The 27,669-nt window shown below is 45.6% G+C and overlaps 1 protein-coding gene across 5 annotated transcripts in view; it reads right to left on the minus strand.

The window, feature by feature from the left end:
* LOC106609843 (LIM domain only protein 3) overlaps window positions 1–27,387 on the minus strand; it is a 143,441-nt gene extending 116,054 nt beyond the window's left edge. The window contains exons 1-3 of one of the 5 annotated variants that reach the window (XM_045722366.1): window positions 26,963–27,386; window positions 25,911–25,992; window positions 17,713–17,926 (exon numbers count right to left, since the gene is read on the minus strand). In XM_045722366.1, the coding sequence (XP_045578322.1) occupies window positions 17,713–17,926; window positions 25,911–25,920 (224 nt within the window). In that variant the 5' untranslated portion in view covers window positions 25,921–25,992; window positions 26,963–27,386. Of the gene's footprint in view, window positions 1–17,712; window positions 17,927–18,673; window positions 18,801–21,146; window positions 21,763–22,786; window positions 23,321–25,910; window positions 25,993–26,962 lie in introns of those variants that run through there. The other 4 variants (XM_014208864.2, XM_045722367.1, XM_014208862.2 and 1 more) reach the window with 4 other exon arrangements.
* Window positions 27,388–27,669: the final 282 nt, after the last annotated feature.

Genomic DNA, 27,669 nt, shown 5'->3' on the forward strand with positions numbered 1-27,669 from the left:
GATCCATTTTCTGTATTTTGTGCATGTACGTGTGTGTGTGTCGTGTGTGTGTGTGTGTGTGTGTGTGTGTGTGTGTGTGTGTGTGTGTGTGTGTGTGTGTGTGTGTGACTGAATGACTTCAAACTAAAGATCCCAACCACCCTCTGACAGTAGTTATTTTCACTGTAGATTAGTCTGAGACCAAGCTGTTGGTCCCACTGCCCTCTGCGTCCCAAATGGCTCCCTATTCACCTTTCCCTTACCAGCATTCAGCTTCACAGTAGGCTTTGGAACCTTTCCTTTAACAGCATTCACCATCACAGTAGGCTTTGGAACCTTTCCTTTAACAGCATTCACCATCACAGTAGGCTTTGGAACCTTTCCCTTAACAGCATTCACCATCACAGTAGAATTTGGAACCTTTCCCTGAACAGCATTCACCATCACAGTAGGCTTTGGAACCTTTCCCTTACCAGCATTCACCATCACAGTAGGCTTTGGAACCTTTCCCTTAACAGCATTCACCATCACAGTAGGCTTTGGAACCTTTCCCTGAACAGCATTCACCATCACAGTAGGCTTTGGAACCTTTCCCTGAACAGCATTCACCATCACAGTAGGCTTTGGAACCTTTCCCTTAACAGCATTCACCATCACAGTAGGCTTTGGAACCTTTCCCTGAACAGCATTCACCATCACAGTAGGCTTTGGAACCTTTCCCTGAACAGCATTCACCATCACAGTAGGCTTTGGAACCTTTCCTTTAACAGCATTCACCATCACAGTAGGCTTTGGAACCTTTCCCTTAACAGCATTCACCATCACAGTAGGCTTTGGAACCTTTCCCTTAACAGCATTCACCATCACAGTAGGCTTTGGAACCTTTCCCTTAACAGCATTCACCATCACAGTAGGCTTTGGAACCTTTCCTTTACCAGCATTCACCATCACAGTAGGCTTTGGAACCTTTCCTTTAACAGCATTCACCATCACAGTAGGCTTTGGAACCTTTCCTTTAACAGCATTCACCATCACAGTAGGCTTTGGAACCTTTCCCTGAACAGCATTCACCATCACAGTAGGCTTTGGAACCTTTCCTTTAACAGCATTCACCATCACAGTAGGCTTTGGAACCTTTCCCTGAACAGCATTCACCATCACAGTAGGCTTTGGAACCTTTCCCTTAACAGCATTCACCATCACAGTAGGCTTTGGAACCTTTCCCTTAACAGCATTCACCATCACAGTAGGCTTTGGAACCTTTCCCTTAACAGCATTCACCATCACAGTAGGCTTTGGAACCTTTCCTTTAACAGCATTCACCATCACAGTAGGCTTTGGAACCTTTCCTTTAACAGCATTCACCATCACAGTAGGCTTTGGAACCTTTCCCTGAACAGCATTCACCATCACAGTAGGCTTTGGAACCTTTCCCTGAACAGCATTCACCATCACAGTAGGCTTTGGAACCTTTCCCTGAACAGCATTCACCATCACAGTAGGCTTTGGAACCTTTCCTTTAACAGCATTCTTCACAAACAGAAAGTCCTTCTACCCTCCCTAAGAAACAATGACATCCCAGTCCCAGTCACAGTGGAGAGAGAAACAACATGATCCCGGGTCTCCGTCCCATCGAAAGCCTTTCTAAAGTCAACCTTGCAGAATCCGAAGTGCTTCTCAACTCGACTCCAGCAGATTCATCATTGGGGAATACACTACATTGATTTACAAAGGCAGACTAGTAAACATGGATACTGTGCTGACAGTCCGATGACAACGCAACGTTCCTCTTGATCCTTCCTTGATACCATTTTTACATAAACATCTAGTGTACACTGCATGAGCGTTGAGTTTAAATGTCACATTGTTCCCTGTCCTTCCATGAAGTAACGTTAGAGAGGACAGTATAATTACGTCTCAGTGTGACCGGGTGAACAGCAGGGGGTATAACTGAGAACCTCCCTGTACCCTTCAGAGATAGTAGGGAGTACAGTCCAATTAGAATTGAAGGCAGAGTCATTTCAGGAAGTAAACTGAAATTCCAATTCAATGATTGAATAAAAAGGGCCATCTATTTTTAATGACTTCTCAATAAACTGAAAAAGGAGAAACTATTCATGTGAAACATTTTTGTTGTTGAAATGTATGTATTTTAAATTCATATCACTTCCTTATCTGACTGACTTTGAATTGAGCCCAACCGTTATAGGGAGTAGTCGTGTGGTAGAGGGTAGTAGAGGTGTGGAAGACGTCCTGCTGTGGGTAGTAGAGGTGTGGAAGACGTCCTGTTGCGGGTAGTAGAGGTATGGAAGACGTCCTGCTGCGGGTAGTAGAGGTGTGGAAGACGTCCTGTTGCGGGTAGTAGAGGTATGGAAGACGTCCTGCTGTGGGTAGTAGAGGTGTGGAAGATGTCCTGCTGCGGGTAGTAGAGGTATGGAAGACGTCCTGCTGTGGGTAGTAGAGGTGTGGAAGACGTCCTGTTGCGGGTAGTAGAGGTGTGGAAGACGTCCTGCTGCGGGTAGTAGAGGTGTGGAAGACGTCCTGCTGTGGGTAGTAGAGGTATGGAAGACGTCCTGCTGCGGGTAGTAGAGGTGTGGAAGACGTCCTGTTGCGGGTAGTAGAGGTATGGAAGACGTCCTGCTGAGGGTAGTAGAGGTGTGGAAGACGTCCTGTTGCGGGTAGTAGAGGTGTGGAAGACGTCCTGCTGCGGGTAGTAGAGGTATGGAAGACGTCCTGCTGAGGGTAGTAGAGGTGTGGAAGACGTCCTGCTGTGGGTAGTAGAGGTGTGGAAGACGTCCTGCTGCGGGTAGTAGAGGTGTGGAAGACGTCCTGCTGTGGGTAGTAGAGGTGTGGAAGACGTCCTGCTGTGGGTAGTAGAGGTGTGGAAGACGTCCTGCTGTGGGTAGTAGAGGTGTGGAAGACGTCCTGCTGAGGGTAGTAGAGGTATGGAAGACGTCCTGCTGCGGGTAGTAGAGGTGTGGAAGACGTCCTGCTGTGGGTAGTAGAGGTGTGGAAGACGTCCTGCTGTGGGTAGTAGAGGTGTGGAAGACGTCCTGCTGTGGGTAGTAGAGGTGTGGAAGACGTCCTGCTGTGGGTAGTAGAGGTGTGGAAGACGTCCTGCTGTGGGTAGTAGAGGTGTGGAAGACGTCCTGCTGTGGGTAGTAGAGGTGTGGAAGACGTCCTGCTGTGGGTAGTAGAGGTGTGGAAGACGTCCTGCTGTGGGTAGTAGAGGTGTGGAAGACGTCCTGCTGATGGTAGTAGAGGTGAGGAAGACGTCCTGCTGTGGGTAGTAGAGGTGTGGAAGACGTCCTGCTGATGGTAGTAGAGGTGAGGAAGACGTCCTGCTGTGGGTAGTAGAGGTGTGGAAGACGTCCTGCTGTGGGTAGTAGAGGTGAGGAAGACGTCCTGCTGTGGGTAGTAGAGGTGAGGAAGACGTCCTGCTGTGGGTAGTAGAGGTGAGGAAGACGTCCTGCTGTGGGTAGTAGAGGTGTGGAAGACGTCCTGCTGTGGGTAGTAGAGGTGAGGAAGACGTCCTGCTGTGGGTAGTAGAGGTGAGGAAGACGTCCTGCTGTGGGTAGTAGAGGTGAGGAAGACGTCCTGCTGATGGTAGTAGAGGTGAGGAAGACGTCCTGCTGTGGGTAGTAGAGGTGAGGAAGACGTCCTGCTGTGGGTAGTAGAGGTGAGGAAGACGTCCTGCTGTGGGTAGTAGAGGTGTGGAAGACGTCCTGCTGATGGTAGTAGAGGTGAGGAAGACGTCCTGCTGTGGGTAGTAGAGGTGAGGAAGACGTCCTGCTGATGGTAGTAGAGGTGAGGAAGACGTCCTGCTGATGGTAGTAGAGGTGAGGAAGACGTCCTGCTGTTGGTAGTAGAGGTGAGGAAGACGTCCTGCTGATGGTAACGGGGAGCTGAACCTCTTGTCTGGCCTTGGACATTAAAGGGAGAAGACGTGGTCTGAATCTTTCAGCCAGCAGAGAGGAGAGGCTGGGAGGAGAGCCTCACCTGGGTCTCTGAGGAGGGCTGATGCTGTCCTGCAGGAGAGCTGTATTCAGGGAGGGGGACTTATGCCTGAGTTTGGGGATCGGACTGCAGCTATTGTTTTCTCTCTGTAATGTTCAGGCCACTTGGTCTCCCTCTAATGACCAGTGCAGACCAGATGTTCAGCTGCCCTTTACCGCAGCAGACCATCCTCCGTTTCTCTCTGTCCGCACGGAAAGATCAATAAGCTCATCATAACATAAGCTGTATTTAAAAAAGGTATTTGGAGAAAAAAAACAAATTCTTCTTCTCCTCTATCATCCTACTTGTACAGATTCCTTCCTATAAGCGTGCCACTATGTTCCAGTCAAGCCCTACGACTATAAAAACCCACGATACACTTCACTATGCTTCACACGACATGGAGGGAGGGAGAGAGAGACAGAGAGAGGGAGACAGAGAGAGAGAGAGAGAGAGAGAGAGAGAGAGAGAGAGAGAGAGAGAGAGAGAGAGAGAGAGAGAGAGAGAGAGAGAGACAGAGAGAGAGAGAGAGAGAGAGAGAGAGAGAGAGAGAGAGAGAGAGAGAGAGAGAGAGAGAAGAGACAGAGATATTTCAGTAGTCATTTATATACATGTTATTTCACGCTGGGTTGTGGACCACAGAGATGGTTCTGAATGAGAGGGAATACTAGTTATTAACAGCACTGTGTCCTAGGTGTTGGCCTGAGTCCCACAGGATACCCTGTTCCCTATGTAGTACACTACCCATAGGGCTCTGGTCAAATGTAGTGTACTACCCATAGGGCTCTGGTCAAATGTAGTGTACTACCCATAGGGCTCTGGTCAAATGTAGTGTACTACCCATAGGGCTCTGGTCAAATGTAGTGCACTACCCATAGGGCTCTGGTCAAATGTAGTGCACTACCCATAGGGCTCTGGTCTAATGTAGTACACTACCCATAGGGCTCTGGTCAAATGTAGTGTACTACCCATAGGGCTCTGGTCTAATGTAGTGCACTACCCATAGGGCTCTGGTCAAATGTAGTACACTACCCATAGGGCTCTGGTCAAATGTAGTGTACTACCCATAGGGCTCTGGTCAAATGTAGTGTACTACCCATAGGGCTCTGGTCAAATGTAGTGCACTACCCATAGGGCTCTGGTCAAATGTAGTACACTACCCATAGGGCTCTGGTCAAATGTAGTGTACTACCCATAGGGCTCTGGTCAAATGTAGTGTACTACCCATAGGGCTCTGGTCTAATGTAGTGTACTACCCATAGGGCTCTGGTCAAATGTAGTGCACTACCCATAGGGCTCTGGTCTAATGTAGTGTACTACCCATAGGGCTCTGGTCAAATGTAGTGTACTACCCATAGGGCTCTGGTCTAATGTAGTGCACTATGTAGGGAGTAGTATGTGCCATTTGAGACACTGCCTTGGTTATCTCTCATTGTTAGCCAGCTCTCCAACCTGCTGCTAGTAAATCCAGCTCTGCGACCATGTTGGCGGCTCTGTGAGTTTACTTGCATTTACAATCTTAGTAAAAACCAGTGTGGAGGAAAATTGAAGTTGGATTTTTTTTTAAATGAATGAATAGATAAATAAATAAGTGATGCCATTTTTTTTTAAAAGACTGAAATTTACAGTTTTCATTAACCGATGCACTAACAGCTTTTTCAAGCTAGCGTTGGCGGATCGGCCTTGGCTTTGGTCTCTCTCTCTCTCTCTTCCCTCTTTCTATATCTCTCTCTTTCTTTCTCTATCGCTCTCTCTCTCTCTCCCCTTTTCTCTCTCTCTCTCCCCCTTTTCTCTCACTCTCTCTCTCTCACTCTCCTCTCTCCCTCTCTCTCTTTGGTGGGCGGGCGAGCAGTGTTGGTGTTTGTTGTCTGTAGGTAACTATACCTTTATAGTGCCCTGACTAGAGCCTCTCTCTCCTCTCTCTCTCTCTCTCTCTCTCTCTCTCTCTCTCTCTCTCTCTCTCTCTCTCTCTCTCTCTCTCTCTCTCCCCCCTTTTCTCTCTCTCTCTCCCCCTTGTCTCTCTCTCTCTCTCTCTCTCTCTCCTCTCTCCCTCTCTCTCTTTGGTGGGCGGGCGAGCAGTGTTGGTGTTTGTTGTCTGTAGGTAACTATACCTTTATAGTGCCCTGACTAGAGCCTCTCTCTCTCTCTCTCTCTCTCTCTCTCTCTCTCTCTCTCTCTCTCTCTCTCTCTCTCTCTCTCTCTCTCTCTCTCTCTCTCTCTCTCCTCTCTCTCTCTCTCCTCTCTCTCTCCTCTCTCTCTCCTCTCTCTCTCCTCTCTCTCCCAGTCTTATCAGGCTGTACCAAGCAGTACATATCAGCAGGATATACATAAACAGTAGCAGTACCATTATGATCATCAAAAGACTCTAAAAATGGGCCCACAACATTTCCTTCCCTATATCACACCAAGAACACACCCTATTCCCCCATAGGGCTCTGGTCTACAGTAGTGCACTATATAGGGAATAGGGCTCTGGTCTAAAGTAGTGTACTATATAGGGAATAGGGCTCTGGTCTAAAGTAGTGCACTATATAGGGAATAGGGCTCTGGTCTAAAGTAGTGCACTATATAGGGAATAGGGCTCTGGTCTAAAGTAGTGCACTATATAGGGAATAGGGCTCTGGTCTATAGTAGGTACTATATAGGGAATAGGGCTCTGGTCTAAAGTAGTGCACTATATAGGAATAGGGCTCTGGTCTAAAGTAGTGCACTATATAGGGAATAGGGCTCTGGTCTAAAGTAGTGCACTATATAGGGAATAGGGTTCTGGTCTAAAGTAGTGTACTATATAGGGAATAGGGCTCTGGTCTAAAGTAGTGTACTATATAGGGAATAGGGCTCTGGTCTAAAGTAGTATACTATATAGGGAATAGGGCTCTGGTCTAAAGTAGTGTACTATATAGGGAATAGGACAGCACCTTCTATCAATAATTAGGTTGTCCGTCCCTGGACTATGAAGTGGACTGGTTCTATAGCCCTCCTCCACCTCTACAACACCATATTGATCTACCATATTACCTGACAAGACAGAGACTAGGGCTTCCCGTCCTAAATCACACCCTATCCCCCAGAATGTAGTGCACTACGTTTTGGACTAGAGTGAAGAGGACCCTGGTCAAAAGTAGTGCACTATATATATATACTGCTCAAAAAAATAAAGGGAACACTTAAACAACACATCCTAGATCTGAATGAAAGAAATAATCTTATTAAATACTTTTTTCTTTACATAGTTGAATGTGCTGACAACAAAATCACACAAAAATAATCAATGGAAATCCAATTTATCAACCCATGGAGGTCTGGATTTGGAGTCACACTGAAAATTAAAGTGGCAAACCACACTACAGGCTGATCCAACTTTGATGTAATGTCCTTTAAAACAAGTCAAAATGAGGCTCAGTAGTGTGTGGGGCCAGTATGACCTCCCTACAATGCCTGGGCATGCTCCTGATGAGGTGGCGGATGGTCTCCTGAGGGATCTCCTCCCAGACCTGGACTAAAGCATCCGCCAACTCCTGGACAGTCTGTGGTGCAACGTGGCGTTGGTGGATGGAGCGAGACATGATGTTCCAGATGTGCTCAATTGGATTCAGGTCTGGGGAACGGGCGGGCCAGTCCATAGCATCAATGCCTTCCTCTTGCAGGAACTGCTGACACACTCCAGCCACATGAGGTCTAGCATTGTCTTGCATTAGGAGGAACCCAGGGCCAACCGCACCAGCATATGGACTCACAAGGGGTCTGAGGATCTCATCTCGGTACCTAATGGCAGTCAGGCTACCTCTGGCGAGCACATGGAGGGCTGTGCGGCCCCCCAAAGAAATGCCACCCCACACCATGACTGACCCACCGCCAAACCGGTCATGCTGGAGGATGTTGCAGGCAGCAGAACGTTCTCCACGGCGTCTCCAGACTCTGTCACGTCTGTCACATGCTCAGTGTGAACCTGCTTTCATCTGTGAAGAGCATAGGGCGCCAGTGGCGAATTTGCCAATCTTGGTGTTCTCTGGCAAATGCCAAACGTCCTGCACGGTGTTGGCCTGTAAGCACAACCCCCACCTGTGGACGTCGGGCCCTCATACCACCCTCATGGAGTCTGTTTCTGACCATTTGAGCAGACACATGCACATTTGTGGCTTGCTGGAGGTCATTTTGCAGGGCTCTGGCAGTGCTCCTCCTGCTCCTCCTTGCACAAAGGCGGAGGTAGCGGTCCTGCTGCTGGGTTGTTGCCCTCCTACGGCCTCCTCCACGTCTCCTGATGTACTGGCCTGTCTCCTGGTAGCGCCTCCATGCTCTGGACACTACGCTGACAGACACAGCAAACCTTCTTGCCACAGCTCGCATTGATGTGCCATCCTGGATGAGCTGCACTACCTGAGCTACTTGTGTGGGTTGTAGACTCCGTCTCATGCTACCACTAGAGTGAAAGCACCGCCAGCATTCAAAAGTGACCAAAACATCAGCCAGGAAGCATAGGAACTGAGAAGTGGTCTGTGGTCCCCACCTGCAGAACCACTCCTTTATTAGGGGTGTCTTGCTAATTGCCTATAATTTCCACCTGTTGTCTATTCCATTTGCACAACAGCATGTGACATGTATTGTCAATCAGTGTTGCTTCCTAAGTGGGCAGTTTGATTTCACAGAAGTGTGATTGACTTGGAGTTACATTGTGTTGTTTAAGTGTTCCCTTTATTTTTTTGAGCAGTGTATATATATATATATAGGGAACATGGTGTTATTTGGCGGTTGAGACCTAGCTACACTTCCTCTCTCCTCGTCTCATTAGGTTTTAGGTGCGTCGTGTTGCGATAGGGGATTATTATTTCTCCACGGGGGGGGGGGGGGTCCCATCGCTCAGTGTTTTTGTCACAAATGGCATACTATTCTCCCTATATATAGTGCACTACTTTTGAATAGAGCCCTATGGGTCCCTCCTGGTGCAAATATGAAGTGGTGTGCACTGTATAGTGAATAGGGCAGCATTTGGGACTCAGCCACTGTGTTGTAGACCCCTGAAGAATTCTATTAACCCTGGACGTGTCTGCTTCAATAACATCCCACCCTGCTTAGCGTCGGCGGATTGATTCTGAGGGGGGGGGATGGGTGGAGGGTTATAATGAAGGATAGAATCATTGACTTTTAACAGAACGTCTCAAATGTAATAGAAAAAGTCATTTCTGTCCTTCCTGTTTCCCTCCACCCCATCACCAGCCCCACAGGTCTACACCATCCTAGCTCTACAAGGGACTGTACAGGATAAACACCACAGGTCTATACCATCCTAGCTCTACAAGGGACTCTACAGGATAAACATCACAGGTCTATACCATCCTAGCTCTTCAAGGGTACAGGATAAACATCACAGGTCTATATCATCCTAGCTCTACAAGGGACTCTACAGGATAAACATCACAGGTCTACACCATCCTAGCTCTACAAGGGTACAGGATAAACATCACAGGTCTATATCATCCTAGCTCTACAAGGGACTCTACAGGATAAACATCACAGGTCTATACCATCCTAGCTCTACAAGGGTACAGGATAAACATCACAGGTCTATACCATCCTAGATCGACAAGGGACTCTACAGGATAAACACCACAGGTCTACACCATCCTAGCTCTACAAGGGACTCTACAGGATAAACATCACAGGTCTATATCATACTAGCTCTACAAGGGATTAAAGGATAAACACCACAGGTCTATACCATCCTAGCTCTACAAGGGACTCTACAGGATAAACATCACAGGTCTATACCATCCTAGCTCTACAAGGGTACAGGATAAACACCACAGGTCTATACCATCCTAGCTCTACAAGGGACTCTACAGGATAAACACCACAGGTCTATACCATCCTAGCTCTACAAGGGACTCTACAGGATAAACATCACAGGTCTATACCATCCTAGCTCTACAAGGGTACAGGATAAACATCACAGGTCTATACCATCCTAGCTCTACAAGGGACTCTACAGGATAAACATCACAGGTCTATACCATCCTAGCTCTACAAGGGTACAGGATAAACATCACAGGTCTATACCATCCTAGCTCTACAAGGGACTCTACAGGATAAACATCACAGGTCTATACCATCCTAGCTCTACAAGGGACTCTACAGGATAAACATCACAGGTCTATATCATCCTAGCTCTACAAGGGACTCTACAGGATAAACATCACAGGTCTATACCATCCTAGCTCTACAAGGGACTCTACAGGATAAACATCACAGGTCTATACCATCCTAGCTCTACAAGGGACTCTACAGGATAAACATCACAGGTCTACACCATCCTAGCTCTACAAGGGACTCTACAGGATAAACATCACAGGTCTATACCATCCTAGCTCTACAAGGGTACAGGATAAACATCACAGGTCTACACCATCCTAGCTCTACAAGGGACTCTACAGGATAAACACCACAGTTCTATACCATCCTAGCTCTACAAGGGTACAGGATAAACATCACAGGTCTATACCATCCTAGCTCTACAAGGGACTCTACAGGATAAACATCACAGGTCTATACCATCCTAGCTCTACAAGGGACTCTACAGGATAAACACCACAGGTCTATACCATCCTAGCTCTACAAGGGACTCTACAGGATAAACACCACAGGTCTATACCATCCTAGCTCTACAAGGGTACAGGATAAACATCACAGGTCTATACCATCCTAGCTCTACAAGGGACTCTACAGGATAAACATCACAGGTCTATACCATCCTAGCTCTACAAGGGTACAGGATAAACATCACAGGTCTACACCATCCTAGCTCTACAAGGGACTCTACAGGATAAACATCACAGGTCTACACCATCCTAGCTCTACAAGGGACTCTACAGGATAAACATCACAGGTCTATATCATCCTAGCTCTACAAGGGACTCTACAGGATAAACACCACAGGTCTATACCATCCTAGCTCTACAAGGGACTCTACAGGATAAACATCACAGGTCTATACCATCCTAGCTCTACAAGGGTACAGGATAAACATCACAGGTCTATACCATCCTAGCTCTACAAGGGAGTCTACAGGATAAACACCACAGGTCTATATCATCCTAGCTCTACAAGGGACTCTACAGGACAAACATCACAGGTCTATACCATCCTAGCTCTACAAGGCCGTAACGTCAACAGAGAACAGAGATATGTTCAGGGTGCGTGTGAAAAGGCCAGTCTGTTGTGATGCTGCGGCCGCATCAATAGCTTCAGATCCAGGTCCGCTGGGTTCCTTTGTTGCTCTAGTCTGCAGATCTGATCAGATGGGGAGTGGAGTGCTGTGGTTCTGTGGTTAAGTGTGTGTGTGTGTGTGTGTGTGTGTGTGTGTGTGTGTGTGTGTGTGTGTGTGTGTGTGTGTGTGTGTGTGTGTGTGTGTGTGTGTGTGTGTGTGTGTGTGTGTGTGTGTGTGTGTGTGTGTGTGTGTGTGTGTGTGTGTGTGTGTGTGTGTGTGTGTGTGTATGTGTGTGTGTGGTTATGTGTGGTGTGTGTGTGTGTGTGTGTGTGTGTGTGTGTGTGTGTGTGTGTGTGTGTGTGTGTGTGTGTGTGTGTGTGTGTGTGTGTGTGTGTGTGTGTGTGTGTGTGTGTGTGTGTGTGTGTGTGTGTGAGAGACTGCGGGGTTGGCTATATTTGCTATTCATTAGCCCACAGAGAGGAGATGTCAGAGCTTGGTGGTGTGTGTGTGTGTGTGTGTGTGTGTGTGTGTGTGTGTGTGTGTGTGTGTGTGTGTGTGTGTGTGTGTGTGTGTGTAACCAGATAGCAAAGCACCTTGAACTTTGAAGATGAAAGAATAACATGCTGGAATTGGGTTGCGTCCCAAATTGTAATCTATTCCCTATATAGTGCACTACTTTCTACCAGGGACCATAGCAGTGCACTGTGTAGTAGGGTATAAGGTGCCATTTGTGACCCAGACTTGGTCTTATCCTTAGCCTGTACAGGCTCTTCCCCTACAAGCCTTGGTCTTCTCCTTAGTCTGTACAGGCTCTTCCCCTACAAGCCTTGGTCTTCTCCTTAGCCTGTACAGGCTCTTCCCCTACAAGCCTTGGTCTTATCCTTAGCCTGTACAGGCTCTTCCCCTACAAGCCTTGGTCTTCTCCTTAGCCTGTACAGGCTCTTCCCCTACAAGCCTTGGTCTTCTCCTTAGCCTGTACAGGCTCTTCCCCTACAAGCCTTGGTCTTCTCCTTAGCCTGTACAGGCTCTTCCCCTACAAGCCTTGGTCTTCTCCTTAGCCTGTACAGGCTCTTCCCCCTACAAGCCTTGGTCTTCTCTTTAGTCTGTACAGGCTCTTCCCCTACAAGCCTTGGTCTTCTCCTTAGTCTGTACAGGCTCTTCCCCTACAAGCCTTGGTCTTCTCCTTAGTCTGTACAGGCTCTTCCCCTACAAGCCTTGGTCTTATCCTTAGCCTGTACAGGCTCTTCCCCTACAAGCCTTGGTCTTATCCTTAGTCTGTACAGGCTCTTCCCCTACAAGCCTTGGTCTTATCCTTAGCCTGTACAGGCTCTTCCCCTACAAGCCTTGGTCTTATCCTTAGCCTGTACAGGCTCTTCCCCTACAAGCCTTGGTCTTATCCTTAGCCTGTACAGGCTCTTCCCCTACAAGCCTTGGTCTTCTCCTTAGCCTGTACAGGCTCTTCCCCTACAAGCCTTGGTCTTATCCTTAGCCTGTACAGGCTCTTCCACTACAAGCCTTGGTCTTATCCTTAGCCTGTACAGGCTCTTCCACTACAAGTCAACTGAATACTGGCTGGCTGAGACTAAATGGTGCCTGGTGTTTCAACGTGTCTGATGATGTGAAAACATGGTTACAGAGAGGATTCTGGGTAAACACATCGACTGGGTTAATAACATGTCTGATGATGTGAAAACATGTCTCAGAGAGGATTCTGGGTAAACACATCTACTGGGTTAATAACATGTCTGATGATGTGAAAACGTGTCTCAGAGAGGATTCTGGGTAAACACATCGACTGGGTTAATAACATGTCTGATGATGTGAAAACGTGTCTCAGAGAGGATTCTGGGTAAACACATCGACTGGGTTAATAACATGTCTGATGATGTGAAAACATGTCAAAGAGAGGATTCTGGGTAAACACATCGACTGGGTTAATAACATGTCTGATGATGTGAAAACATGTCTCAGAGAGGATTCTGGGTAAACACATCGACTGGGTTAATAACATGTATGATGATGTGAAAAGTCTCAGAGATGTTCTGGGTAAACACAGCTACGGGTATTTGAATGTTAACAACATGTCTGATGTCTGAAAACATCACCGGATACATTTCTGAATACCATCCCAGGACATACAGTACACCTGCTAGATGTTTCTCTCCGCTCTGTGTTTCAAGAGGCCTGTGCAGAGCGGACTGAAGGAAGGACCTAGTTAATGAGCCTTACTTTCTGGAAGACAATCTGTGTCATAGCCCCTTTGGCTGTACTTCACAGGAGTGACTCCCCGAAGCCTTTTTGTGTTCCGCAGCTTTAAAAGACGAGCCCCCCTCTCATCCCTGATTAAATGGACTGTGTCGCTCTGCTTTGCTTTCAATTCAAACGGCGCCGAGCTAGTGCTGCTTATGAGCCTGTCGCATCTCTGAGATAGCCTGATGAGCTCACTAAACATACATGTTACATACATGATGTCCTGAGACAAACCCCATGTTTATACATGTTACATATCCCTTTGTTTGAGCCCTAAAAACTGTCAAAGACCCCAGCCACCCCAGTCATAGACTGTTCTCTCTACTACCGCATGGCAAGCGGTACCGGAGTGCCCAGTCTAGGACAAAAAGGCATCTCAGCAGTTTTTACCTCCAAGCCATAAGACTCCTGAACAGGTAATCAAATGGCTACACGGACAATTTGCATTGTATACCCCCCTCCCAACCCCTCTTTTACTCTACTGCTACTCTCTGTTCATCATATATGCATAGTCACTTTAACCATATCTACATGTACATACTACCTCAATTGGGCCGACCAACCAGTGCCCCCGAACATTGGCTAACTGGGCTATCTGCATTGTGTCCCGCCACCCGCCAACCCCTCTTTTTACGCTGCTGCTACTCTCTGTTCATCATATATGCATAGTCACTTTAACCATGTCTACATGTACATACTACCTCAATCAGCCTGACTAACCAGTGTCTGTATATAGTCTCTCTACTGCTACTCTCTGTTCAATATATGCATAGTCACTTTAACCATGTCTACATGTACATACTACCTCAATCTGACTGAACCTCGGTGACTGTATGTAGCCTCTCTACTGTATATAGACTCTCTACTTTTATAGCCTCACTACTGTATATAGCCCTCTCTACTGTATATAGCCTCTCTACTGTATATAGCCTCTCTACTGTATATAGCCTCTCTACTGTATATAGCCTCTCTACATGTATATAGCCTCTCTACTGATATAGCCTCTCTACTGTATATAGTCTCTCTACTGTATATAGCCTCTCTACTGTATATAGCCTCTCTACTGTATATAGCCTCTCTACTGTATATAGCCTCTCTACTGTATATAGCCTCTCTACTGTATATAGCCTCTCTACTGTATATAGCCTCTCTACTGTATATAACCTCTCTACTGTATATAGCCCTCTACTGTATAGCCTCTACTGTATATAGCCTCTCTACTGTATATAGCCTCTCTACTGTATATAGCCTCTCTACTGTATATAGCCTCTCTACTGTATATAGCCTCTACTGTATATAGCCTCTCTACTGTATATAGCCTCTCTACTGTATATAGCCTCTCTACTGTATATAGCCTCTCTACTGTATATAGCCTCTCTACTGTATATAGCCTCTCTACTGTATATAGCCTCACTACTGTATATAGCCTCTCTACTGTATATAACCTCTCTACTGTATATAGTCTCTCTACTGTATATAGCCTCTCTACTGTATATAGCCTCTCTACTGTATATAGCCTCGCTACTGTATATAGCCTCTCTACTGTATATAGCCTCTCTACTGTATATAGCCTCTCTACTGTATATAGCCTCACTACTGTATATAGCCTCTCTACTGTATATAGCTTGTCTGTTTACTGTTGTTTTTATTTCTTTACTTACCTATTGTTCATCTAATACTTTTTTTGCACTGTTGGTTAGACCCTGTATTCAGCATTTCACTGTACTACCTACGCCTGTTGTATTCGGCGCACGTGACAAATAAAATTTGATTTGATTTGGAGGCCAACCCAGGAGCTCAGGGTGAATGTTACTATCAGCATGCAAACCGGTTGACAAAACACTGTTCAGTGTTCAACAGGGACAATGAAACGTCTCTCCGGGACAGACCAGAGTTTCACCTGCAAGCAGCCTGTCTTCTCGTCTCTGGTGAAGGTCATGAGAGTATATTACTGTGCTACTTAACAGTAGCCTATTGGATGAGAGAAGCTGAGAATATGTGTTACTGTGATCTAGGGTTGTTGTGTTAGACAGACAGACAGATTATAGGACATCATTCACCGGATGCTTGTGGCAAGAAAAAGGCAGAGAGGCTGACTCTCCTCAGCTCTCCTTTAAAGGAATACATCGGGATTTTAGCAATGAGGTACTTGATCTACTTCCCCAGAGTCAGATGAACTCGGGGACACCATTTTTATGTCTCTGTGTCCAGCATGAAGGAAGTTAAGAGGTAGATTCGCGCGACGGTAACGCTAGTTCGCAATTGCACTAGCGCTAGTTAGCAACTTCCCTTAATTAAACAACACACAGACACATAAAAATAGTATCCACGGGTTCATCTGACTCTGGGGAACTAAATAAAGGACCTCATTGGCAAAATCCCAAAGTATCCCTTTCAACTAGGAGCTACAGAGCTAATATTTCAGATGTCTTTAATTAAGGATCCGCCCCCTTTTTCCCATTTTCGCCAAAAATGACATACCCAAATCTAACTGCCTGTAGCTCAGGCCCTGAAGCAAGGATATGCATATTCTTGGTACCATTTGAAAGGAAACACTGAAGTTTGTGGAAATGTGAAAGGAATGTAGGAGAATATAACACAATAGATCTGGTAAAAGATAATACAGAAGAAAAAAAAAACGTTCTTTTTTATTTTTTTTGTACCATCATCTTTAAAATGCAAGAGAAAAGCCATAATGTATTATTACAGCCCAGGTGCAATTCTGATTTTGGCCACAAGATGGCAGCAGTGTGTTTGAAAAGTTTAAGACTGATCCAATGAACCATTGCATTTCTGTTCAACATTTTGTATCAAGACTGCCCAAATGTGCCTAATTTGTTAATTAATAACTTTTCATGTTCATAACTGTGCACTCTCCTCAAACAATAGCATGGTATTATTTCACTGTAATAGCAACTGTAAATTGGACAGTGCAGTTAGATTAACAAGAATGTAAGCTTTCTGCCAATATCAGATATGTCTATGTCCTGGGAAATGTTCTTGTTACTTACAACCTCTTGCTAATCGCATTAGCCTACGTTAGCTCAACCGTCCCGTGGCCAGGACACCGATTCCAAAGAAGTGTTAAACTAGGAGCTACAGAGCTATTGTTTCAGCTCTCTTTAAACCACAGACTTGTCACAAAGCAAAAGTCCTTACACAGAGACTACAGTAGTGTAGCTATTGTTTCTTAACCTTCAGAAGCTATTTAACAGTTTTAAAGGGGGCAGCTGGCTGTAGCACAGCAGGTAGGCCTCTAGCATAGAGCTAGGTTGGAGCTGGGGTCCCTTCAGGGAGACGAGAATACAGGGTGGTCCTCAACTGAACACAGTCCCCTCCTCATTTCAACACCTCCATTGAAGCCAAGAGGAAGTCATTGAAGGCAGATTTAAACGATGGGAGGATTATAAAGAACCGCTTTTCTGGCCTCAATGTACAGCAGTGAAACCCCTAACCCCAATTAAACCTCTAACTTAACACCCCTAACCCCAATAACATCTATAACACAACAAGGAAACAGGTCCTGTAAAAGGATGAATCTGAAGGTAGCTAACCAGGTCTCTACTTCACTGTGATTAATATAAGGGTAGCTAACCAGGTCTCTACTTCACTGTGATTAATATAAGGGTAGCTAACCAGGTCTGTACTTCACTGTGATTAATATAAGGGTAGCTAACCAGGTCTGTACTTCACTGGGATTAATATAAGGGTAGCTAACCAGGTCTCTACTTCACTGTGATTAATATGAAGGTAGCTAACCAGGTCTCTACTTCACTGGGATTAATATGAAGGTAGCTAACCAGGTCTGTACTTCACTGGGATTAATATGAGGGTAGCTAACCAGGTCTCTACTTCACTGGGATTAATATAAGGGTAGCTAACCAGGTCTGTACTTCACTGTGATTAATATAAGGGTAGCTAACCAGGTCTCTACTTCACTGGGATTAATCTGAAGGTAGCTAACCAGGTCTCTACTTCACTGTGATTAATCTGAAGGTAGCTAACCAGGTCTGTACTTCACTGTGATTAATATAAGGGTAGCTAACCAGGTCTCTACTTCACTGGGATTAATCTGAGGGTAGCTAACCAGGTCTCTACTTCACTGGGATTAATCTGAAGGTAGCTAACCAGGTCTCTACTTCACTGTGCCAAATATGCTAGAACAACAAATGTGAAGTTAGCCGAGTGGAATTGTGGAAGGGTGGAATGGTGGAATGGTGGAATGTTGTGTGGATAGAACGCACCGTTACAGGACAGCAGTGTGGTAATCAGAAGTATTGTCTTACCGTAGGTAATCTCTCCGACAGAGGATGAGGTTGGCTTTGGTATAGAGCGTGGAGCCCACCTCTCCCAGCCTGCAGTCACAGCAGGCACACTTGAGACAGTCCTCGTGCCAGTATTTATCCAGGGCCTTGAGCAGGTAGCGGTCCTTAATCTTCCGGTTGCAGCCGGCACAGCCCTTTGGCTTGGTGTCCGGCTGGACGGAGAGCATTTGTATACCTGGGAGGAGAAGAGAAGAAAGATATCAGAGCGATGAAGAACAATGAACACTTTGAACAGTGTCTCTGTCGCATGCTGGAGGGAGGACATTTGTATACCTGGGAGGGGTGGAGAAGAGCACGTTAGACCAGTGAAAACCAACAGGGATAATGCTATCCTAACTCTTAGTTCTTAGATAATGCTATGCTAACTCTTAGTTCTCAGATAATGCTATGCTAACTCTTAGTTCTCAGATAATGCTATGCTAACTTAGTTCTCAGATAATGCTATGCTAACTCTTAGTTCTCAGATAATGCTATGCTAACTCTTAGTTCTCAGATAATGCTATGCTAACTCTTAGTTCTCAGATGATGCTATGCTAACTCTTAGTCCTCAGATAATGCTATGCTAACTCTTAGTTCTCAGATAATGCTATGCTAACTCTTAGTTCTCAGATAATGCTATGCTAACTCTTAGTTCTCAGATAATGCTATGCTAACTCTTAGTTCTCAGATAATGCTATGCTAACTGTTAGTTCTCAGATAATGCTATGCTAACTGTTAGTTCTCAGATGATGCTATGCTAACTGTTAGTGCTCAGCTAATGCTAACTTGATAGTGGCCAAGAGAAACAGCTCCGCTGATAAGCATTGGGGGAGATCTTGAGCAAATACATAGAGAAAACCACCATGTAGACTTACATTCTTAACACAACACACACTACACACACACACACACGATGCACACACACCCACACAAAGATACATACATGAAGCCATGGATCCAAAAGTCATTCCTACAAATCTCCACTCTTTCTCCCTGTCCTCCTCTCTCTCTCTCTCTGTCTCTCTCTCTCTCTGTCTCTCTCTCTCTCTCTCTCTCTCTCTCTAGTGGGACAGGGAGTGGTCTAAGTAGTGCAGGTTTCTGGGTATTGTTAGGGGTTAGGGGCGTGAAGCAGCTTTGTTGAGGTTGCGAGGGGGGCCCGTACTCGCCCTCAATTAGTATTCTGGCTCCAACCTGAGGAGGGGAGCCTACCCCCACTTCCCTTTGTTACCCCCTATTTACCACACACACTGTCTGGCATGCACACACACACACGCACACGCACACACTGTCTGGCATGCACACACACACACACACACACTGTCTGGCATGCACACACACACACACACACACACGCTCGCATGCACACACACACACGCTCGCATGCACACACACACGCTCGCAGGCACATACACACACACACACACGCTTGCAGGCACACACACACACACACACACACACACACACACTCTGAAAGTTCCTCTTTCAGCTTGTGTCCAGGGCTGAGCTTTAAATGTATTTGTTATTCCCTGAAGAGTGTAGGACTGTTTGCAAACAATTATTTGTTTATGTGTTTTGTGGCTGCGTTGTCAAAGTACACTGTTCCCCAAAACTGTACGAGGAAAAGGCTCTGATTATTACATAGTAACAAGTGGTACAATGACATAACCCAGCGTCTGCAAATACAACAGTCTATTGAAAACAGACAATACAATACTCTAATCTAAACGAATTCATCTACTGACAACGGATCCCCTACATAGAAAGTCAACGACAATGATCTTTCTGATTATGTGAACACTGTTCACTACAATGTTAACACGACCATGGCCATGATGCATCAAAACCCCTATCGTTCCGTTATCAAGACCTTCCACCGGGGCCTCAGTCTGGGTCATTCTACTAGACCAGCCTATACATTACTCACATAACACAATAGCGACTAGAGTTTTTCCTGAAAGCTCTCATTGAGATCCTATTCAAAGGAATGTTTTTTTGTTTTTTTTAAATCAGAGAGGGAGAAAACGCCAAGGATGCACATCAAACTGGTTCCGCCGTAACGAGCGAAGCACCGCCGTTTTCTTTCTGTTGCGTTTTAAACCGTTGATCCGCTAATTGGCCTGATTGAGTTGTGTGAGGGGCTCTGCGCTTATTGTTTAATACCACTCATCCGCACACAGCCCCGTTTCATCCCCGTTATAGCACAACAAAGTCACCGCCCCTCATTACCGACCAAACAAGCCAAAGTAGTAGGAGCTTCGACTCCCCGGTTTCCCCTCCTCTCACTCTGCATAGGTTTGGGACCGGGCGGAATTGGTTCCCCGACCGATGAGTTTCTCAAAGCAACAGAAGCGCTATTACGTGCCGTCGGGATAGCTTCATTTTGGGCCACGTCGATGTTCCTGCCGAGGGAGGGGAAACGTCGAACAAAATAGCAATTTTCCATAAAACGGAAGGAAATTACAGCTGCTTTCTGGGACCTAAATATATATATATTTTTTATTTTTCTATAGCCTACCCACTTAAAACATACTTTTTGAATGTAGCGTTGTTTCCACGTCATTTCAAAGAAACGACGTTGAACCGACGTGGAATAGACGTTGTATGAACGTCTGTGCCCAGCGGGTAGGCTCAATCATTCGGATGCTGTAGCATTGCCTCCTCTGTCTCTTGTCATTGTAGGATAGAGAGACTAATGACACAATCCGAATCACATAGCCCACGGTAGCCTATTCCTGTGTATCACGGTATCTCCCCCCCAACAACAACAATAACAACAACAACAATAACAACAACAAAAACCGGATGTTAAATGTTATCTGCTGCCTGACACGCCGAGGCGACGAGAGAGAGAGAACAAACAGCAAAGTACCAATTTGATTCCCCCTCCCTTTCAACCGCATCACAGCTGCGCGACACCGAGATGCTGACACGTTCACCCCGTTATCGGTTTAATTACGGTTGCCATGGCAGCAGAGTGCTCGGTAAAAAGGCTGCCGTAGGAGAACTCCCATTTTCTGATGCAGCTCGTAACACGACGGCAGAAAATAAAACACAGAACAGAAAGAGAAGATAAGAGAGAGATGGAATGAGAGAAATTCGTAGTCTTCAAAACGCTGTGTTACATTGTAAATGTATTTTTGGATGTTTTTTTTTCCTCCCCTCTCAATCGCTATTGAATGATTAGATTATACAGCCTAAACGGTGAACAGTAAATGTTGCTACAGCACGGATAGATAAGACTCCACATGCAGGACGGGTTACATGATAATCAGACAGACTGAAACATTGTCCAACTTCTCCGCTCCGCGCATCACATAGAAACAACAATGAATAACAGCACAGAGCCACGCATTTACAAACACAATCCAAGGCTGGACACAGAACAATACCGCTAAGAAAACCCCTCTTTCTCTTACCGAAACTTTTCTCCCCTTTCTGCATTTGTTGACCCTCTTCTGGAGCCCGAACCACCATGCAACAAGAGATCAGTCCGACCCCAGAATCCTAATTCAACGGATGGATGGATTATCTCTCTACAGCCAAGTGAGCAATCAGACAGCTGTATGCGCGCACGATCCGTTTTCTCACCGAGGGTGGCTATCTTTTGTTATATGTAACAATCCCACCTCCTCCGCAACGCACAAACACAGAACGGAGAGAGAGAAAAGGAGAGAGAAAAAGGAGAGAGAGAGAGAGAGAAGCACGGGTCCGCTATCGCCCAGAGCCACACGGTGATGTAAAAACCGCGTTTGTCACAACAGTGCTCGACTATGAAATGAAATCGTCCAGCCAGCACACAGCACAGTCAGTCGCAGGGTGCTTGGCGAGTGACAGGCAGCGAACAAAATGACAGCAGATGACAAAGGCATATGTTTAGCCCTTCGCAGCGCCCTAATCTCCTAACATAAACCTACCGTGCTCTGCCTTACAGTCTATATACCCCAGAGATCATCAACTACATTCAGACACAGGACGAGGATGGTCAGGCGGCCGAAATAGAATTACAAATCATTTGTAGACTGTAAATTGACCGCAAGAAAACCCAAACAGATTAACCTCTTTTAAGTGTTTGTCTAAAACAATAATTTCAAACCTTGTTTACCATTTGTATGGATCAGATATATATCTCTATTATACATGGGAATACTTTGGAACAGATTTCCAAAATAAAAATTACTTGGAGCTGATTTGATGGTGTTTTTTGTTGTTGTTGTATTTTATGTCCAACAATTGTTTAGAAAATTTGACGTGAGGGAGAAATAAAATCTCCCCCGGGCCAAATTCGGCCCGCAGGCCACCAGTTGAGGATCTCTGCAAAACCGTTTTTTCAGCGGGATGTTTTTCAGTGCACATACAGTGCCCTAACTAGTAATGAGAGTTTTAGGCTATTTCATACCAGAATGAAAAAGAGAATCCAGTGGCATCTATCCGACATATTTCATAAAGATGAATAAAAAATAAAAATAAATCCTAAATGCCATTTTGTTTTCCTTCACGTTGTTACGTTTCAGAATAATCGGTCCATATTACAACGGTCCTTCCATATGTCGATCTGAAAGAAACGTCTACATTATTTGATTCTCTTTTAAAAAAGGTAGACAACAATGGCCATCACCTCTTTGGAAGGACACACCTGAAAAAGAGTGACACATCCCAAAAGCACACATCTGAAAATCCACAACATGTCTTAGTGATGAAATGTTACCAACAAACAAACAAAAAACCCAGAGCATCAAGGAACAAAACAAGATGATAACAGGTCATTACGGGATAGAAGCAGACCGTAATATAAATGGAATAGAACAATATCAATCAAATGTATTAATAAAGCCCTTCTTACATCAGCTGATATCTCAAAGTGCTGTACAGAAACCCCCAGCCTAAAACCCCAAACAGCAAGCAATGCAGGTGTAGAAGCACGTTAAAATATAACTAAAAACAATGAGGAATGAGTAACTCACTTTCATCAGGGTGCGTCATCGACGCATATATAATAGAAAAAAGTGAATAGAATCCAAATGTAATATGTTATTAAAATACTTCCTCCTCAACTCACCTTTCTAAAGCCCCAGCCAGTTACGCAGAACAGACGGCTAACTTCAGAACAGGACCACCGTGCTTCAACACTCCAGCTATATTTATATTTATATATTTATATATATATATATCCTCTCGTTTGCGTAAAGTTCACCAAACTGACATGGCGATGCGACGGACTACAGATTGGAGTGATGTTCAGCAGTCTTGAAATAATGAGGTCCTCATGGATCATCAGATCACGAACGAACCGAGAAGAGGCAGTCGTACGGACAACAACAAAAAGGCTACAGGTGTTTGTCCACTGTATCCGCTGTGTGGCCGTTCTAGACTCTATCAACTACTCTCTGGTTGAGGGTAACTTCCCGTGCATCACTGAGGGAGACTGAGAGAGGAGAAACAGTGAAGCCTTGCTTTATTATCTTCAAACCCTAATCCCTCACCACCACACAGACCATTACACGACGACAACGATAAGGTCATTCACTTATTACCGACAACTCGCAGAGTAACGGGGGGCGCATGCACGTATGAGTGTGGGCGCGCTCCCCTCCCTCACTTTCTTCTCAAACATTATTTTTAATGCAGAGTAACAGGGGACGCAGTTTTTCAGCTTCCCCCCCCCCACACAGCGGAAGTAACGTTTTTTACTGTATCTCTGTGATGTGCGAATAGATTATCTGTACAGTCCTAGATTGTGAAACAATCACAGAAAACAGTCAATGAAGCCAACTCTCCTTCAGAGATATCACGGTAGGAAATGACAGTATGAAATGAAGTTGGGTGCATCAGCTCCCAATACCTTCTGGACACCGAATCTGATTTATATCACAGCTAATGGAGTTGTAGGTTTATACAGTATTTAATCAACAAGCTATTTGTTACTATTTATCATTATGCGTTATTGAAATCACCTCAGTCGGTTACACGCGTCCGTTTATGGTGAGGGGTGACGCGAGGTGAAGCGCGAACAGAGCGATCACTATCCCGTTTTCCAAACCGTGTGAATCAATCTCTGTCCATGTCAAGACATCCATACTAATTATATTGGTATGTCCAATGCAATACGGCAGGTAGCCTAGTGGTTAGAGCGGCAGGTAGCCTAGTGGTTAGAGCGGCAGGTAGCCTAGTGGTTAGAGCGGCCGGTAGACTAGTGGTTAGAGCGGCAGGTAGCCTAGTGGTTAGAGCGGCCGGTAGACTAGTGGTTAGAGCGGCAGGTAGCCTAGTGGTTAGAGCGGCCGGTAGACTAGTGGTTAGAGCGGCCGGTAGACTAGTGGGTAGAACGTTGGACTAGTCACTTGAAAGGTTGCAAGATCGAATCCCCCGAGCTGACAAGGTAAAAATCTGTCGTTCTGCCCCTGAACAAGGCAGTTAACCCACTGTTCCTAGGCCGTCATTGTAAATAAGAATTTGTTCTTAACTGACTTGCCTAGTTAAATAAATAGTGTGATATAGCACATAGCCAGTGCACAGGAACAAGAGAGCTAAATGAACATCTAAAGAAACGTTATCTAATGAGGAGGGTTAATGATGTCTAACATGCTAGATTATTCTCCTTTTCTTCCTGCTATAATAAAGAACGTTACACACAACCTCCAGACTGTGAGGATTGATTGAAAAGTGGAAGTTCAAGTTCCTTTTAATAGAAATGACAGTTATAAGAGGGGAAATGGCCATATCAGAGGTCATACCACATTGAAACTGAAAACACAGGAGAGGGAGAGAGAGCTGAAGAAATAGAGATAAAGACAGAGAAAGAGGAGAGAGACAGAGGGATGAAGAGAGACAACATGATCGAGAGAGAGAGAGGTAGAGGGAGCCTGTAAGAGAGATAGAGGGAGAGAGAAATATAGGAAGAGGGAGAGAAAGACTCACACAGAGAAAGAGAGAGGGAGACAGAGAGACAGAGAAAGAGAGAGGGAGACAGAGAGACAGAGAAAGAGAGAGGTAGAGGGAGAGAGACAGAGAAAGAGAGAGGTAGAGAGACAGAGAGACAGAGAAAGAGAGAGGGAGACAGAGAGACAGAGAAAGAGAGAGGTAGAGGGAGAGAGACAGAGAAAGAGAGAGGTAGAGAGACTCACACAGAGAAAGAGAGAGGTAGAGAGACTCACACAGAGAAAGAGAGAGGTAGACAGAGAGACAGAGAAAGAGAGAGGGAGACAGAGAGACAGAGAAAGAGAGAGGTAGAGGGAGAGAGACAGAGAAAGAGAGAGGTAGAGAGACTCACACAGAGAAAGAGAGAGGTAGACAGAGAGACAGAGAAAGAGAGAGGGAGACAGAGAGACAGAGAAAGAGAGAGGTAGAGGGAGAGAGACAGAGAAAGAGAGAGGTAGAGAGACTCACACAGAGAAAGAGAGAGGTAGAGAGACTCACACAGAGAAAGAGAGAGGTAGAGAGACTCACACAGAGAAAGAGAGAGGTAGACAGAGAGACAGAGAAAGAGAGAGGGAGACAGAGAGACAGAGAAAGAGAGAGGTAGAGGGAGAGAGACAGAGAAAGAGAGAGGTAGAGAGACTCACACAGAGAAAGAGAGAGGTAGACAGAGAAAGAGAGAGGGAGACAGAGAGACAGAGAAAGAGAGAGGTAGAGGGAGAGAGACAGAGAAAGAGAGAGGTAGAGAGACACAGAGAGAGAGAGGTAGAGAGACACAGAGAAAGAGAGAGGTAGAGAGACAGAGAAAGAGAGTGGTAGAGAGACAGAAAGAGAGAGGGAGAGAGACAGAGAAAGAGAGTGGTAGAGAGAGAGAGACACAGAGAAAGAGCGAGGTAGAGAGACACAGAGATAGAGAGACACAGAGAAAGAGAGTGGTAGAGAGACAGAGAAAGAGAGAGGGAGAGAGACAGAGAAAGAGAGTGGTAGAGAGAGAGACAGAGACAGAGAGAGGTAAAGAAGTCAACAGCTGGCATGCAGGGGCACGCCAGTCATGCTCAGTCTACAGTATACTTCCCAAATTGCACCCTATTCCTTATGGTGCACACTACCAGTGACCAGGGCCTGGGCCCTCATGGTCAAAAGGAGATAGGGGGCCATTTGGGATGCAAACTAAAAGGCTGGTCGGTAATGAGAAGGGCATAAAAAACTCCTCGGCAGTTAAAGTGATGGGATGCATTAAAACTGACAGGGTATTACCTGCCTATAATTACCTTTTGTCATGGATTGAATTATTTCAATGCGGTCCTATCTTCATAATCAGCCAATTTAAAGCGGGGAGATGTTTTAGTCCATCTGTGTAACAGGGTTGAAGGAAAAAGGCAGAATATGAAGAGAGAGAGAGAAAGAGATAGAGAGGTGGAGAGGGAGATAGATGGAGAGTGAGTGAGAGAAATATTGAGAAAGAATGAGAGAGATGGAGAAAGAGAGAGAAAGAGAGAGAGAGAGATGAAGAGAGAACACAACCACCTATTGCTCTCATTTTGGCCTTTACACCTCCCCCACCTTCCCTCCTTCATCCGCCGCATAATCACGCCAATTATTCGCTCAGAATATCAAGGAATATGCTGAGGGACAAAATGGCATCATATATGCTAAGAAGAGAGATCTTGACAGATGTTACACTGTTATGGGATGACAGGGGGTTATGTGGGTAAAGTAGCCCCCTAATCCGGCGAAAAACGGTGTCGCGACAAATTTCTCTGTTGACACACGTCTACAAACGGACATCATCGACTCGAATAACAGCGTGTTATTTCCTAGCCTCCACACAAACCCATCTCTCTCTCACTCTATCGCTCTCTCTTTCTCACACACACACACACACACACACACACACACACACACACACACACACACACACACACACACACACACACACACACACACACACACACCCTCCAGTGGTGAAATATAACGGCACCAGAGAGGCACAAAACCCCCCCTGACAACCGGGAGGCGTTACAGCAGCCTGGGATGCAGGTTCCCTTTCTGCTCGGACTGAATGAGAAGCACGGTTACCGCGCTTCGGAGAGGACATCTTTTCACGGGGAGGATTAAAGTAAAACGATATTTACCCGGTGCTCTTACCGTCAGCTTAACTGTCCTTTTAATATCCTTCAAAAAACCCATTGATTTCAGGCGACGGCATTAATTTAAGCCTTAATTCCAACCTTCTCCACCTGCTATATAAATGTCGGACATGCAGCAGTGACTACAGCCCCCAATCCAACACCATCACCACACAACAACATAAGTCTCTTACCTTCTTTCAGAGGGATGCTCATGCGTAAAAAAAAATATTACCAGTCGAAGGTTGGCGTTTTATCTCTTGCCTGTTATCTCTTGAGTGTTACATTGAAAACAAACGTGTCCACTATTTAAATAGTCCTTTCTACTTAGCCTATTCTGTTAAAAGGCTGAGTGAGTGAGTAAGAAGTACCGCAAAAAACCCACTGTAGCCTTCGAGGGGAAAAGTTGTCCTTGATGCTACGAGTTGTTGGCACAATTGTAGCCAATAGCCGCCCCTCTTTTCACAGCGGCTTGGATGAAAAAGCACCACCTGTCTCAACTCAACTCCCTTCCGCTTGCTCTCTCTGTCGTCCTCTCTGGTCTCACTCTCTCTGTCTCCACGGTTCTTCTCTTCTCTCTTTGTTTTACCTCACGTCTGTTTCTCCTATTCCCTCTCTCTTCCTTTTGTTCCTTCCCTGGTAGTTGCTTCCCTCTCTTTTCCTTTCGTTCCTTCCCTGGTAGTTTCTTCCCTCTCTTTTCCTATCGTTCCTTCCCTGGTAGTTGCTTCCCTCTCTTTTCCTTTCCTTTCCTTCCCTGGCAGTTTCTTCCCTCTCTTTTCCTTTCCTTCCCTGATAGTTTCTTCCCTCTCTTTTCCTTTCCTTTCCTTCCCTGGTAGTTTCTTCCCTCTCTTTTCCTTTCCTTCCCTGGTAGTTTCTTCCCTCTCTTTTCCTTTCCTTTCCT

Source organism: Salmo salar, chromosome ssa07, assembly GCF_905237065.1.
Source record: "Salmo salar chromosome ssa07, Ssal_v3.1, whole genome shotgun sequence".
In the NCBI taxonomy this organism is placed as follows: domain Eukaryota; kingdom Metazoa; phylum Chordata; class Actinopteri; order Salmoniformes; family Salmonidae; genus Salmo; species Salmo salar.